Source organism: Panulirus ornatus, chromosome 31, assembly GCF_036320965.1.
Source record: "Panulirus ornatus isolate Po-2019 chromosome 31, ASM3632096v1, whole genome shotgun sequence".
Taxonomy (NCBI): Eukaryota; Metazoa; Arthropoda; class Malacostraca; order Decapoda; family Palinuridae; genus Panulirus; species Panulirus ornatus.
In genome coordinates, this window is record NC_092254.1 from 1,668,097 (window position 1) to 1,684,383 (window position 16,287).

Sequence of the window (16,287 nt, forward strand, 5' to 3'; positions counted from 1 at the left end):
TGGCCTTCGACGTGTCCTTACGGTGAGTTTCTAGATGGAGGAGAGTAGTTCTAGATGCAGGTAACCTCCCTGTAGATCTCCCAAAACACCCTAGAAGGAGTGATAGGGTGTAGCTAGATGGAGGGTTTCTAGATTGTCAGGTGTCACTTGGAAGAACTCCAACTGTAGATTTTACAAAAATAGATCTAGAATTCTTGATATCAATAGAGGGTTGTTGAACACAAGACATAACAAATGAATTTAGAATTCTAGATATAGACAGAATGGCCTAGAATTTTAGGTTTAACTAGAAGTATCTATTGATTTAGGTTTAACTTAAAAAAAGATGTAGAAGTGTGACTGTGACTTAAGGATCTTGAACTAGATGTCTCTAGAATGATGTAAAACTGGCGATATTAGATGGAACTAAAACTAGATATAACTCGAAAGGTATAGAGGAGATGCTACTGCAAGGATCTAGAACTAGATATAGATAATCTGGAACACCTGTAACTTGTAGAATCTAGAACAAACTTGAGTTTTATGAGGTGTGCAAGAAAAGAGGTGGAGGGGGGGGGGGGGTTTCTGGAAACAGGGGGTGGGGGAGAAGACAAGTGAGTCTGGGGAGGTAGGAGGAAGAAAAATGGGGGGGGGGGGTTGGTTCTGGGAAGTCAGAGATTAAGAGCTGAAGACTATTGCTCTAGTTCCCAGGTGACTCATGCAACTAGAGTCTTTCTAGCGGGGTTATGGGGCTCGTTGAATGGGTTTGAGTGAGGGGATGGGGCTCTTACAGCGGGTATATGGGGCTCATTGAATGGGTTTAAGTGAGGGGATGGGGCTCTTATAGCAGGGTTAAGGGACTCCATGGGTTTTAGATGAGGGAACCAGAGGCCTTATAACGGGGTTATGGGGCTGTTAATGGGTTTAAGTGAGGGAACTATAGGCCTTATAACGGGGTTATGGGGCTGTTAATGGGTTTAAGTGAGGGAACTAGTCATTACACAGTGTGTGTGTGTGTAATACAGTAGTCACACATTGATAATGTGTGTTATTCCCTCATACAGCAGACCTGTTACCACTGTATGACTGTACTTTTCCTCATAACGATAAGACAAGCGATTCTCATCCTTAACAACACCTTTATCTTCCCATATACCACTGTTCTCTTCTGTACCTCCCGGGGGGAGGAGGAGGAGAGTTCCCAACTGGAGCGGAACTCAGCACACGTAAATTACGCTCTTCTTCCCGTGTGAGTTACCGGTTTTCCATAACTCATGGGAGTTACCAAGTTCCCATATAACTCATATGTGAGTTACAAGATTTTCCGTAACTCATGTAAGATGCCAGATACCATAGCTTATCTCGTGAGTTACTAGATTACCATGAACCACTTCTCATGAGATACCAGTTCCTTTATTTCATATTACATGACTTACCTGGTCCTTGTAACATTTCATGTGAGTTACCACTTGCCTCAGTAACTCATACCATGGGAGCCACCATTTCTCGCAGCTCATGTGACCCCTTAACATCCGTAAACTCGTCTCATGTGAGTTACTGGAGACTCACAGTCATCTCATGTGGAGTTACATGTTTCCATAACTTATGTGAGTTACGAGGAGGAGGTTAACCCATGATAACCTGTAACCCATGCCGAGTGTTTGACCCATGATGACCTATGACCCTACAGAGCGTCTGCTTCCTGCCGGAGGAGGAGCTTGTGCTGCGTCAGTGGGAGAACCGTGTCAGGATGACCTTGCTGGCTCTCCCCTCACCCTCTGTTGTGTGTCCTGACCTTACTGCTACCTACTCCATCACTATGACAGGTGAGGATAGGCTCCATCACCATCATGGGTGAGGCTAGGCTCCATCACTATGACAGGTGAGGCTAGGCTCCATCACCATCATGGGTGAGGCTAGGCTCCATCACCATCATGGGTGAGGCTAGGCTCCATCACCATCATGGGTGAGGCTAGGCTCCATCACCATCATGGGTGAGGCTAGGCTCCATCACCATCATGGGTGAGGCTAGGCTCCATCACCATCATGGGTGAGGCTAGGCTCCATCACTATGACAGGTGAGGCTAGGCTCCATCACTATAACATGCGAGGTTCCATCACTGTCACAACACATACCATCAGTAATACAATAGGCACTTCGTTGTTGTAATAGCAGGTCGTCCGCCATCAAAACACAGTTTCATCTCATACATATTCACCATTTCTATAATGTTACAAAATAGTGCCAATTATTGATAGATGAAATTGGCTGTCTCGTGATTAGGGTCACAATGTAATGTTGTATGTTTGTGTGGCCCTGTTCGGCTGTTATAGATGTATATATAAGTGTTGGGTTATAATGTTAATGATTTGGGATGTATTCCTAATTTGTATGATTCTCCTTTATAGGTTTGGCAGTATTCGAATTCTGTATAATTCAATTATTTTTCTCTTCCGACGATGAATTTAGTAATTGTATATATGAGATGGTGTTTTATATATGTTATGAATTATAATGATAGAAATTGATATTTAACTGTCTACAGTTGATTAAGATTGGATGTAATTGACATAATTATTTTCTAGTGTACCATAATTGGAATTATTCCTAGCAGTCTTGCCTAAGGTAATCACTAGTCTCTGTGAATGTAATTTTGATCTGCTAAGGTAGAATGTGTTATTTCTTTTAATTTAAAATGTTTGATGTAGCCAGAATAATATGTGAATATAATTACTTGACGCAGTGGAGAGATATTACGAAGCTGAATTGACACAAAACTGTAGATGATATGATTAACATAGATAACGGGAATAAGACCTAACGCATAACTAACATATCTAACCTAACAGAAAGAAAACTGATGGAGAACATTACTAGCATCAGTAACACATAATCTGCCCAACTAGTTACAGGGAGCGGTAGTTAACCCCTAACTACCATGATGGGAGAAGCTAACTAGCGTAACTAACCTTTATCTACCTTTATCTACGCACCTTAACCTCACCAGACACGGAGAACGGGCGGGAGGAACTGCTCACTGACACGAACCGCCTCAAACTGGTCCCTGCTGGCCCCTTCGATCGTGAGAAACGAGATGTGTTCAGGTTCAGCATCACATGTAGCGTACAGGTAGGTCCTCTCTCTCTCTCTCTCTCTCTCTCTCTCTCTCTCTCTCTCTCTCTCTCTCTCTCTCTCTCTCTCTCTCTCTCTCTCTCTCTCTCTATGATGTGTGTGTGTGTGTGTGACAAATGTGATAGTCACTTATATTTAATAGTTGAACAGATTATATTTGTCGTGTGATTTGTACTATTAAATGGACTTTGCAGTCACACATCACTCCCTTACAGTGTGTGCGTCGGGCAACCCAGTTAAACTCCCAGATTTTGCATCATTAGTTAACATGAGAATTATTTCACTTCTAAATGCAGTTCACAATATGTTACATGCCTTTACTCTTACTTTGAGCCGTACGTTATTGTTTTATTAATTTACTACAGTGCCCTCCGTAAGTTATTATGTGCATACCATTATAGGTATTTCTCGTTTTTATGTGAAAGTTTATTCAGTATATATTCCACCATTGTTTACGTTTCATCCAGGGTATATCCCGCCGTTACGTTTCATTCATAGTATTTCCCTCCGTTGTTGACATTTCATTCAATATATTTCCCGCCATTCATCGATGTTGACAATCACTCGGGATAATTCCCGCCAAAAATAAAAGACCGGCGTCCACAAACAGCTGATAGTTTTGGCGGGAAAGCGACCAGCTGATCATGGCGGCCAAGGTAAACAAAGACTGTTAGCCAAGCCGCGTTATCCATGTTGCCATCGGCTGGTCAAACACATCTCGACTTTATTTAGTTACTGGTTCCTGGCAAAGCTGAGATCACGGTGGTTTATTTTGGTTTAAATGTTAGGATGATGGGATAATGGCATTGAACGTAAGGTGATTCAGAGGAACTAATGCTGTGTAAGCAGGAAGGAAATACTGTGCCAAGCAGTGTTTATTGTAATATGATCGCTTACAGCGAAGTAAGGCAATTTATAATTGAGCTTGATAGTTCAGAAATAACGCAAATATTAATTTTCAGTGAATGATATAAATTGACAACTGCAATAAAGTGAATTCGAAGATTGTTTATACTGAGAATTGAGAATTAAGAGCAACGAATGAGCCTGTGGCCAATTGTAGATTATATATATATATATCGGTCGGTCACCGTTTCTTGCGTTAACGAGTTAGCACAAGGAACAGAAAAATAAAGGCCGCATCAGCTCACATCCATTCTCTAGCTACTATGTGTATTGCACCCATTCCCTGGTTTACCTCGGATGCTCTACATGTCCTGGTTCAGTCCACTGACTGCACGTCGACCCCGTATACCCCATCGTTCCAATTCACTCTATCCCATGCACTCCTTTCACCCTCTTGCATGTTCAGTTCCCAATCACTCAAAATCCTTGACACTCCATCCTCTTTGTCAACCTTACCTCAGTTATTATCTCCATATATGATATATAATCAAATGTTGTTTCTTATATGTTATAAGGATCAACCATTATTCAGATAACTATATAGCTCTAGCTAGCTCAATGGTTGCCATACCTTAACCCCGGCTGCCATACTCTGCCCTACCCCTCAGAACGGCAAGCACCGGCTGGCGACCCACACAGTGAAGGGCAACTTGACCATCCTGGATGAAGACGACTCGGCGCCCTTCCTGAGCCGCAACCCGTTCTTCGAGTGGCACTACAGCCTCAAGAGGAACAGTGAGGTGGGTACCGGCCTGGTGGTGGCGGGGCCACACTGGCACCGACATACAGAGTCTTGGCATGAGGCGGGAGGGAGGTAGAGATAAGTAGCAGGAGATAACGAGGGTAATTAGTGCCACTTTGGCTCCATTTATATTTTTGTAAGGGCCACAGTATTGCCACCGACCATAGTAAAGAGGTGGGGGTGTCATTGGCCATCCATGCAGTGGTGTAGTGCCGCAAATCGGGACTGTAGCCTTGAAGTAGCGATTGTCTGACATTACTGAAGTAGCGAGGATTGCTAACTGTGTGAAGGTTGTTTACCCCCACCAGTTGTTAAGGTGGGTCGAAGTACGTCATCTGAAATGTGAACTACAGTAGACGTTACTAAGTTATTGCCCATTGCAGTCACGAATCACCAATTACTGTGATTAGTGATTCCTAACAGTAGGTCACATGGCTACGACCTGAACATCATTTAGTATCCAAACAACCTTTCTCACTAGCTGCACGTGTTGGACCCTGATCTGACTGCGACCAACAAGTACCTGGTCAACCTGCTGGGGAACACGCACAACTTGGTCGAGATAGAGAGTGTGGGGAAGTTCAGCATCAGGAAGGAACTGTGCATGACGGAGGCAGAAAACATTACTGGCTACACCTTTAATTCTTCCTGCACGCTCCTGACCCCAGGTGAGTCAGGAACCCCACCATCTGCTGACCCCCAAGGAGGTCATATAACTTGCATTACATAGCTGTTAGGGAGGAAGGCTCATAGTCTTTTACTACGTCCAGGAAGGTGTGAGTCTGATCTTGCACCCCAGTGAAAGTCTTGAAATATTTATTAGTACAAGAAATATATATTGTCTTTATTGAAATATTGTGTTGCAGTTTTGATCTTGCTTGCCATATATTATATTGTTCTGGAGCAAGATTGATTTTATTCCTCTCTATTGCTATATAGCAACTCGCATCTTACCTCTATAAGAACTCAAATTCTTGTTAGAATATAGCAAGTGTTATTATATACTCAATCAAATGAATATTTAGAAATTCTTATGAATATTGTAGTTTATCAAACTTGAGTACAGCTGATTTGTAAGGAGGGTGATAGACAATACCAGATGATGATGTATTATTTGATACAGTATAGTATAGTGGGAAGCCCTGTACCATCATGGGGAGGGGAGGGGGGGGTAACATTTATAGGCATGAGACACGTTTGTGTGTGTGTACTGACGACGTGTTTACCACGTGTCAGTTGTGATGTTTGACGAGGCCTGCCTGAGGGCCAACCTGCCGCCCAAGATACACTTTGCCGTCGAGTTTATTGACAAGACCCTCCATCCCGACGCCCCAGGAGCCAACAGGAAGGTGAGCTCTCTCTCTCTCTCTCTCTCTCTCTCTCTCTCTCTCTCCCTCTGCAAAATATAGCTTTAATTTATATACAGAACCTGTGATGACTTGTTCAAAGGCATATTAGCCACTTTCTGTCCTTTTTTTCACTCACTTTTCGTACAATTTCATGAGGAAAATGAGCGATACTTGTGGATTTCCCATTATTTCTCTGTGAGCAGAATAGTCTTTGCCGTTTTCTATCACATACACTTCAAGAGTGTAAATGTTATAGAACATGTCTGGAGGAAAACGTATCTAGAATTTGTCTTATTTCTTCTAAAGGAAAGTCTTCATTTTCCGTAAGCATACAAGGCATTACTTTTATCTTTGAATGTAGACACTACATTTTCTTCCAATGTGAATACTCCAGATCTCCCCACTTTTTTTTAAGAAGAGAACTCTATCATATTCTTTGAAGGTAACCTCTGTATTTCCCGTTTTCTTCGAATGTTAACAATGTAAACCTCATGTTCTATGAAAGTAAACATTCCTTATCCTTTTTTTTCCCCAAATGAAAGCTCTCCATATGAATCATCCTTCGAGTTGAAACACTCAGTACCCCTTTTTTTCTAATTTCAATCACCCCCCGTATCCCGTTTTCTTCGCTAGGTGATATACAACGTGACGCTAACCCTCCCGGTCTACGACGACTCGACCTCTGCCGAGGACGCGGGTCGACCTCGACCTGACCAGCTGGCCCAGCTCAAGGATCATGAGGAGTCCCGCGCCACCTTCCTCACCCTCATGAAGGAGACGCCTCCCCCGGAGGTGAACCTCACCGTCACCCTGTGAGTCTCGCCACGACCCTGGGGGAGGAAGGGAGGGAGGGGAGAGTCAGTCACCCGGGGCTTGGCCCTCGAGGGTGTCCAACCAGATTGTCTGATCCATTGTTGGTATAAAGGGAGAAGGATCCGTTTGTTTGTACTGTTGGTTGGCTCAGTAGATAGTCTAATCGTCATTTTAAGGCTGTAAGGATAACTGCAGATATATGATGGCATCTCTCCCTCTCTCTCTCTCTCTCTCTCTCTCTCTCTCTCTCTCTCTCTCTCTCTATCTATCTATCTATCTATCTATCTGACCTGGTCGTTCCCACAGGCCCGTCAATATCTACTACCGGCTGGGCCAGCTGATCTTCCCGGACATGTCCAACATCCAGCTGCCCACCTACATCCCGTCCAACGTCACATTCACCCTCCGTCAGGAGAGCATGGGGGTGGGCGTCGGGGTGACGCCCACCACGGGCATCCTGTACGTGGTGGACCCCGACCTCCTGAAGGAGGGGCACGTGATCGTGCAGCGTGGGGACGCCACCACCTCCGTCTTCATCATGATCGAGGAGTCGAGCAGCGGCAGCTCTACCTCCTCCTCCTCCTCCTCTTCCTGTGGTTCTAAGGTGCGTCATCATCGCCTCTCCTCCGCTGCACGTGGAGGGAAGGAAGGGGTGTGGTGGGGGGGGGGGTCATACGCACCTGGGCCCCCTCCCATCACTTGCATATGTAGTTTGTACATGAGTGTGGTGGGGTGGGGAAGGGGGAGTTCAACCCTCGCGGGGGCACCATCTCCCTCCTTCCCTCCTCCCCCACAGACCTACGTCCATGATGTCTAGACTGACCGTCTGTCATGACTCGGGTCATCCCGTCCAGTACCCGTTTTCATGATAAGGTTTCCTCTTTCCGTTTTCTCTGACACGTTTCTTCCTTCATGTGGTGGGTTGCTGTACATACGTCTGATGTGTTGTTGTTGTTGTTATTATTATTTATCGTATACATCGTCCGGGTCCTAACCTTCCCATCCTGTGTCACGTAGGGCGTGGCCAAGCCCGTGTCATGCGCCTCCCTGCCCTTCAAGGGCAAGTGCCAGGCATCATGCGGGCTGGGGGCCCCAGGCACGTGCTCCTGGCGCCCCTACATGGCAGTCAACGGCACCATCCCCAGCAGGCACTATGGCACCTGCTCCCCCGCCCTCAACACCTGCCCCAACGGCGTCTGTGACGAACTGGAGCTCCAGTACCACGGCATCTGCCCCCAGGACTGTATAGGTAGGTGGTGGGAGGCTGCACCTGGGGTAGTAGGTGGTGGTGGGGGGCTGCACCTGGGGTAGTAGGTGGTGGTGGAGGGCTGCACCTGGGGTAGATAACTAGGGTACAGGGTGGGCACTACGCATAGCTTGACCATAATGTGTAATACACATCGAATTATTCTGATGTAAGACAGATTAACACATGTCTCTCCTGATGTACATGTTGGTTTTTTATAACTTCCCACTATCCCCCCCCCCCCCGCCCGCCTCGTCCCCCCTCACTGCTCACCTGCCTCACAATCCTCCCCCCAGACGAGTCCATGAGGCGCAGTAAACACCTCATGATCAGCAGCAGCGGCCGGGGGATCGAAGCCGGGCTCGGAGTCTGTACCTGTGATGTGGGTTGCCAGTGTTTCCCAGCGCCCGCCGAGGAACCCACGCCCTCCACGCCCAAGAAGGAGTCCACCCATGGTACGTACGCCCACGCCTCTCTCTCTCTCTCTCTCTCTCTCTCTCTCTCTCTCTCTCTCTCTCTCTCTCTCTCTCTCCGGCCGCTTGGTAGGGGATTCCTCCGCTTGCCATGGTTTGTGTGTTGAGACCAACCATACGAGGTTGACCGTTATGACACCTCCTCCTGCCCTGGTCTGTCCTCCGTGCTATAACCCTTGTGTCGCTAGCTAGACCCAGCCCTGTATGGACCTGCGGAACCATCATGACTGATTCCTACATTGTCATTTTAACCTGTATTGCCTCTCACCAGAGACGGCCATTACCAGGGCACGTGTGACCTTCTCCATGTTGGTCGCTACACACACACACACACACCAGGGCACGCCCTGGCCAGACCGGCGCATTACCCCACCGCCGCGCCATTTTCGCTTCTAATCTCTATGATTAAAGACTGCGAGGAAGATTAATTACTGCTGATTGTTCTATATAGATTACATAAAGCTGTTCGCAGAGTAATTCATCAAGATACAAAAGTCTTATTGATGGAAGTGTTGAATAAATGACTGTTACCCCACATGGCCTTGATTGTAACCCCCCCCCCCCCCCTGACTCCTTTACCTCTATCCTCCCCCCCATCTTACCTAGTTGGCAATTTACCCCACATTCCTGCATAACACCCCCCCCCCCCACGCATGTCTGCTGGCTTTACCCTTATTAAGCAGTATTATATATATATATATATATATATATATATATATATATATATATATATATATATATATGCTTTGATTGGTGAATGTGCAGTGCCACTGATAAACTCAACCCGTTCGTGCTGCCATCTTCCTCTCTCTCTCTCTCTCTCTCTCTCTCTCTCTCTCTCTCTCTCTCTCTCTCTGATAACCACAGATTTTAATCAAGACTTTACGTCCATCAAATCTAGAGAGGATATAAAACAACGAAGTCAGAACACTCAGGCCTTGATGACGTAGAGAGAATAGGAGAGGAATGTAGAGAGGTATGGGTTATGGGGTGAATCTATGGGGGGGAGAGAAAAATGGGGCTTTGATTACGTAGATAGACAGATAGCTTATATTTTTCACTATGATAATGATCTATATCGTTACATTATGGTCATCATGATCATCTGCTATCTATACCTTCTCCTGATTACCATTAATATGACCTCTGACCTCATCATTGATCCCTGTTGTATCCAAGGGGGAGGGGAAGAGGAGGTGGATATTGACCTCCTCTTGCCATTAATTGATCGATAACTTGCGTCTCACGAAGGTAATTACCTTAATGACAAGCCCAGAGACTTTTTTTTTATTTATTTATTTACAAGAGCCAATCTTCTGTTCTGCCAGTCATTCCCACTGAAGAAAACAACTGTTATTATGATTGTCATAATGGATTGTAACTTTGTTATAACTGTTATTGATAACATACACCCGTTAACACCACCCTAACTCTTGTTATAACTAGATCATGTGGGGTCCAGTTAGAGCTAACCCTGTGGGCGTGGTAGCTCCCCACCCACACAACCTACTGTGGGGGATATATTAAATCTTTGTTCTCTCTCTCTCTCTGTGTCTCACAGCCCAGTGTGGGACGGTATGTCAGGTGGGAGTGAGCTGTGCCACGCTGGTCTTCGTACTCCTCACGTTGCTGTGTCTGCTGATCTGCAGGTATGGTGACCCCCTACCCCCCCCCCCCAACCACCACCAGGGATGACTCTTTTATGATGACCTCTATAGCATGACCCCTAATGTGACCCCCTTTGTGATGTGTGGTGTACGGCTGTGGTGAGTGTATGACGAATAGTGACCAGAGTGGTGATGGTTATTACAGTTTAATATGATGATGTTGATCAGTGTGGTGATCAAGAGTGACGCGTGCTGACAGACCTGGTGAGGGATATGGTGATCCCCGAGACACTGGTATGATCCATGGTCACATTATATTCAACATCATACCTGTGTTGTGCCTGCTTGGTGATGTAGTGTCATGAAGTCCTTGCTGTTCCTGGCCCTGAGTGCATGACTTGGTGACCTCCTGGATCACCAGGTGGGGATACATATTGGTGACTCGCATATTTTCACAGGACATACTGTTCAATCATATGGTTTTCTTTGGTTTTAACATAGAAAACAGGATTTGAGCTAAGACTTCCGTAGGTCAGTATACTCCTGCTCGTTTACCCTGATCATTACAGTAGAAATGCAGTTATAATTACCCTTCATTATGGCTCGAGGTGTTAATTAGTCTGGCTCATTTTCGGTTGGAACTCATTATGTCGAAAGATATTCTGTGCTACCCCGCACCATGCACTGTACAGCTGTACATGTACTACATCAGGCGACGCATCGGGAGGAGTGGGAAGCAGAAAGGGGGGGTCATCTCCCTGGGGACCCTGCCCACCGAGGAGAGGTCGTCCTCGCTGCCCTACAACCCGAGGGACGAGACACACGACTCCCTCATCTACGGCATCAGGTCCTCCCCACGACCTGACCACAACCTCGTCCCGGCCCTCAACCTCACCGTGAGTACCCACGTTGGCAACCCCCCACTCGTAGTGAGTACTGGGTCTCAACCTCACGTAATGCTAGGTTTCTAGTTCAACCTCACGTGTGCACTGGGTTTCTACCTCAACCTCACTCCTGTACTGGGTTTCTACCTCACTTAGGCACTGGGTTTCTACCTCAACCTCACTTGTGCACTGGGTTTCTACCTCCATCTCATTTCCGTACTGGGTTTCTACCTCAACCTCACTTATGCAATGGATTTGTACCTCAATCCCACTTGTTCACTGGGTTTCTACCTCAACCTCACGTGTGCACTGGGTTTCTACCTCAACCTTACTCCTGTACTGGATTTCTACCTCCACCTCACGTGTGCACTGGGTTTCTACCTCATCCCCACTTGTGTACTGGGTTTCTACCTTCACCTCACTTGAGGAGCAGGTCTGCCTTCATATTCTGATGTCCCTATCTTAGATCTATTCTCTGTATGAAATGTATTATATGTATGCATTTTGAATGTATGTGTATTATGAATGGATTTTTTAACAGATGTCCAACACCTGATACAGATGCTCATGAAATACACCAACATTTCAACAGATGTATCAACACTACGACGAATGCATCCTCAGTACAACAGATGTTCTACATTTGTGTCAACTACAAGCATACATGACTGAGGCAACAGATGTTACCTGGTGTGTACAGTACAACCAAACAGATGTTAAGTTATCTTACGGTGCTAACAGATGCATCCACACAACAACAGATGTTTATTAAACACAGTAGTCAGCTGACACATCCCACACACCAACAGATGTTGAACCTAATTTGCATGTGTTGACAGAGTGTTTGCTATGAGCAACAGATGCGCAACAGAGGTGTTTGGGACATGAACAACAGATGTTAAAGTGGTGTCTTTCCCTCACCAGCAGTAGGGGGTCGGTCTTAACAGATGTCATGCCCACTCCTCCCCTTCCCCCTAAAAGAAAAGGTTTTTCAGGTGATTTTGTCCTTCCCCCACCCCACCCCACTCCCCCACAACCCCTTTCTTCCCCGTTCCAGATGTCCGCTCGATGCCTTGAGCAGGTGTCCTCTCCACAACCCGCACCTGTAATCACCATTCTCAACAGGTGTCCCCACAGGTTGACCGGAACTGGGAGTTCCCCCGGAGTCGCCTGGTGATCGAGCAGACACTGGGTGAGGGAGAGTTCGGCAAGGTCATGAAGGCCAGGGCGCAGGGCATCGTCGGCAACCTGGGTGAGTCCCTCTTCTCTCCGTCTTGATCTTTTCTTAGTTTACGACCTGTCCTGAAATGAGGTAGACTACGAGTTTACCCCTCCCCGCTGTGGGGCTGTAGAACTCTCTCCACCGCTTCCTCTAGAATGTGGTTTCCTTTGATCACCTCCTTTCAAAGCTGAATACGTCACTATGATGGACAGATTCATGCTCATCGCTGGTAAACTCCTGTATACTCGCCCAGCCCGAGTTTACTTCTCATTTTATGTATTGATTTAGTTTTCGTTCCCGCTCCCTTCCATCGTGTAAGCATGTTGGCTACACCGCTATGAACAGTGTCTCAGCCAGACTACATCCATGTGAACCCCCTCCACGCCCCACTGCGTCCCCCTTACTTACCACCAAACCTCAGCTACACCCCGCTCCCACTACACCCTCTGAGTACACCTCTCCTGCCCCCCTGCAGGCTACACAGCCGTGGCTGTTAAGATGCTCAAGTCCAACAGCACCCAGACGGAGCTGCAGGACCTGCTCTCTGAGTACTCCCTGCTGAAGGAGGTGTCCCATCCGAACGTCATCAAGCTCCTGGGCGCCTGCACGAGCAAGGGCGGCCCCATATACATCATCATCGAGTACTGCCAGTACGGCTCCCTCAGGTCAGTGCGTCGGACGACCTCACCCTCAGTATATACCTGCGCCGTCTGTATATACATACCCCACTGCCTTAATTACCGCCCCTCTGAGGTGTGTGCCCCGCGCCTGAGTGTCGCCTCCTGCCCACAGGAACTTCCTGAAGAGGTCTCGTCACGCGGAGTTCGAGAACAGGGTGGGCTCGGGTCCGGCCGACGGCACGGCCGCTGACTACGCCATCACCCCGAAGGACCTGTTGTCGTTCGCGTGGCAGATCTGCAAGGGCATGGCCTACCTCACCAACATGAAGGTCAGTCCCTCCCTCCCTCCCTCCTCCCGTCTCGCTGCTAGTCGTGATATATTTCAAAGTCCTTTTTTCGAATTCCCACAGCTGCCTGACCCCACACCCACAGCTGGCTAACCTTTGGTCTCATACCCACAGCTGGCTCACCCTTGGCCTCAAACCCAAAGCTGGCTCACCCCTGCCCCTTCACCCACTGCTATTTTACTCTTGGCCTCATGCCCACAGCTGGTTAGCCCCTGGCCTCTCCCCCAACAGCTGGCTCAACCTGTTGTCTCCCCACAGCTGGTGCACCGGGACCTGGCGGCCAGGAACGTGCTGCTGGCCGAGGGTAAGGTCTGCAAGATCTCAGACTTCGGCCTCACCAGAGACGTGTACGAGGCCGACCTCTACCTGAAGCGCAGCAAGGGTCGAGGTGTGTACACTTACTCTGTCTCACGATGCCCTTACTCCACTGCCTCCTGTCCTTACTCTAGTACCTCCTGCCCTTACTCTAGTTCCTCTTGACTTTACTGTAGTGGTTGTCGTTCTTACCCTAACAGTGCTTGACACTACGGCAGTGGGTACTAGCGCTACTAAGCCAGCGCAGCTGTACACTCCCAACCTTCTCTAACGCCTCTTGTTCTCGTGTCCTCCAATTCCACCCCAGGTGACTTCTTCCATTATTTAGTTCCTTTCATTTAATCAAATTTTTCCTGTCCAGAACTCAAGATGCTCCTTTCTTCACTTTACTATATCCCTTACATTGATTTGCGATGATTTGTACATCCCTTTTCATGCTTGTGCTATCGTCCTTCCTCCTGCTGTAGCGCCTCCGTCTTCCACAGTGCCGGTCAAGTGGATGGCGCTGGAGAGCCTGGTGGATCACATGTACACCAGCAAGAGTGACGTCTGGAGCTTCGGGGTCCTTCTGTGGGAGCTGGTGACCTTGGGGACGCCACCCTACCCTGGGGTCTCCCCTGAGAGGCTCTTCTCCCTCCTCAGGGCCGGATACAGGATGGAGAAGCCTGAGAACTGCTCCCAGGAACTGTAAGTCTCTCTCTCTCTCTCTCTCTCTCTCTCTCTCTCTCTCTCTCTCTCTCTCTCTCTCTCTCTCTATCATGAACTTGTAAATAACTCACTTTTCTCTAACGTATGTAAGTTCTTTGGGGAAGTACAGTTTAGGGCATAAAAGGCTATGTAAATTGACTTAGGTGTATATGAATAATTACGACAGTAAGTGAAAAGTGTGTCAGTTATTTAAGTGTCTTTTTTTTTGGAATGGGTAACTATGATTCACCTTGTGGGACTCCTTGGTCACTAGAGTGGGTAACAAGTTCACACCTTGTGGGACTCCCCCTTCCCCCGCGTCCTCGACTCCTGCGTGACCCGCCACTTGGGCGTCTCCTCAGGTACGACGTCATGCTCCAGTGCTGGGCTGAGGACCCCAAGAAGAGGCCGTGCTTCCAGGAACTGACGGACATCTTCGAGAACATGATCCAGGCCGACGTGGAGTACCTGGAACTGCGCTCCCTGATCGTCACAAACCGAGGCTACTTCGACGCCGTGCCGGAACCGCCGCAGGAGTTCCTGGACGCCCCTCCGCAGTTCCAGGACGAGGTCCAGCAGTCCCAAGGTGCACCTCAGCAGGTCGAGGAGGAGCAGCAGCCCCCGCCGCCCATCCTCCAGGCTCCGCCACAGCTGCACTTGGAGGAGGCTCACACACAGCCACCACAGCAGGGTGCGTATATCTGTCTATCTCCTGTTATATCTATCTATTAACTATGATCTGTAGATTTGTGTGTGTCTGTGTGCGTGTCATCTTGACTAGTGTTTCCCGTCTATAGAAATGATTTGCTGAGAGCAATGCTAACTTTTGACCAACACCCGTAACTCTACACCAGCCAAGTTGTCGTTATCAGTTTGAGGTCTGGCAACAGATGGGCAGAGAACTGAGGCAGGTCCCTCACTGTCTTGTGTGTAAAAGCTTGATATGTCTGTATGTTGATAGCTGCTCGGGAGATTGTGAATGGCATGGTGTGAGGTTCAGCGGGTTAGCGAGTCTAACATATAACCTTCCCAATCAGACTGGTCGCCACCACCTGAGGAGCAGTTGGACTCGGACCTGTACCTGGTGGCGCGGTCAGACATGAGTCGTCCCCGTCGGGAGGAGTCGACGGAGCCCTTGCTGGCGCCCACGTCACCGCTCGCGGCCTCGCTTACCGCTCACCACGCCAACCAGCACCACCACACGCCCGCTATCACTACCTCCCACGCCCACAACCCCGCCTATTCCCCGACAGGAGACATCTCGTCCAACCCTCCCCTCCACTACTCTACCCTGGCCGCCAGACCTGACGAAGAAGATGCTCACACACTGGTACGTCCTAGGGCGACAGCAGTGCTTCTTAGTAGTTTATGTGTAGAGACGGGCCACACGAGGATGGGCCGTTATTGTACCTCCCTCTGTCCTCGAACAAACGGAGCTGTGGATCTCTCTTCCATGTCTGATCTCTCCTTCTTCCTATAACCTCTCAACCTGTAAGAGTCACCTCTACATACACCTGAGGAGTCCTCATTCATTGCAACAATCTTTTATTCCTCCTCTGGCCGGAGATGGTCTTGATTGGAGGATGTTCAACTCGTGCCATGTTACTCACTGTAAATAGAAATCTCATGACTCATGCAATATTCAAAATGAATCGAGGCTGTGAGGTTTTAGGTGTGGCAGTGTTGCTCAGGTTGTATAACTCAGGTGACCTTAATGTGAGGAAGTTAAATCAAGGGAAATAGATTTTCTTGAGAACCTCAGCATTTGGACTAATTTTCATGATGAATACGAATCTGGGGTGAAAATGATGTTTGGGGGTCATGAACGGCTGTAATGAAGTATTTAAAGTAAGAGAGGGGATACCAGGTACATATATATATATATATATATATACAAGGTTAAGAGACGGGGCAACACAAATGTCAAATTCTTTCCCTGCAACACTGACCAGCTCAGTGTTGTC

The 16,287-nt window shown here is 47.8% G+C and overlaps 1 protein-coding gene across 2 annotated transcripts in view; it reads left to right on the top strand.

The window, feature by feature from the left end:
• Ret (Ret oncogene) overlaps positions 1–16,287 on the top strand; it is a 100,392-nt gene that overhangs the window by 72,992 nt on the left and 11,113 nt on the right. Inside the window, exons 5-22 of one of the 2 annotated variants that reach the window (XM_071680245.1) lie at positions 1,670–1,805; positions 2,988–3,109; positions 4,627–4,758; positions 5,242–5,428; positions 5,997–6,109; positions 6,743–6,921; positions 7,229–7,526; positions 7,940–8,171; positions 8,465–8,623; positions 10,203–10,290; positions 10,961–11,144; positions 12,258–12,384; positions 12,830–13,019; positions 13,147–13,303; positions 13,580–13,709; positions 14,122–14,323; positions 14,686–15,014; positions 15,361–15,653. In XM_071680245.1, the coding sequence (XP_071536346.1) occupies positions 1,670–1,805; positions 2,988–3,109; positions 4,627–4,758; positions 5,242–5,428; positions 5,997–6,109; positions 6,743–6,921; positions 7,229–7,526; positions 7,940–8,171; positions 8,465–8,623; positions 10,203–10,290; positions 10,961–11,144; positions 12,258–12,384; positions 12,830–13,019; positions 13,147–13,303; positions 13,580–13,709; positions 14,122–14,323; positions 14,686–15,014; positions 15,361–15,653 (3,258 nt within the window). The remainder of the gene's footprint in view (positions 1–1,669; positions 1,806–2,987; positions 3,110–4,626; positions 4,759–5,241; positions 5,429–5,996; positions 6,110–6,742; positions 6,922–7,228; positions 7,527–7,939; positions 8,172–8,464; positions 8,624–10,202; positions 10,291–10,960; positions 11,145–12,257; positions 12,385–12,829; positions 13,020–13,146; positions 13,304–13,579; positions 13,710–14,121; positions 14,324–14,685; positions 15,015–15,360; positions 15,654–16,287) is intronic. The other variant, XM_071680246.1, reaches the window with a different exon arrangement.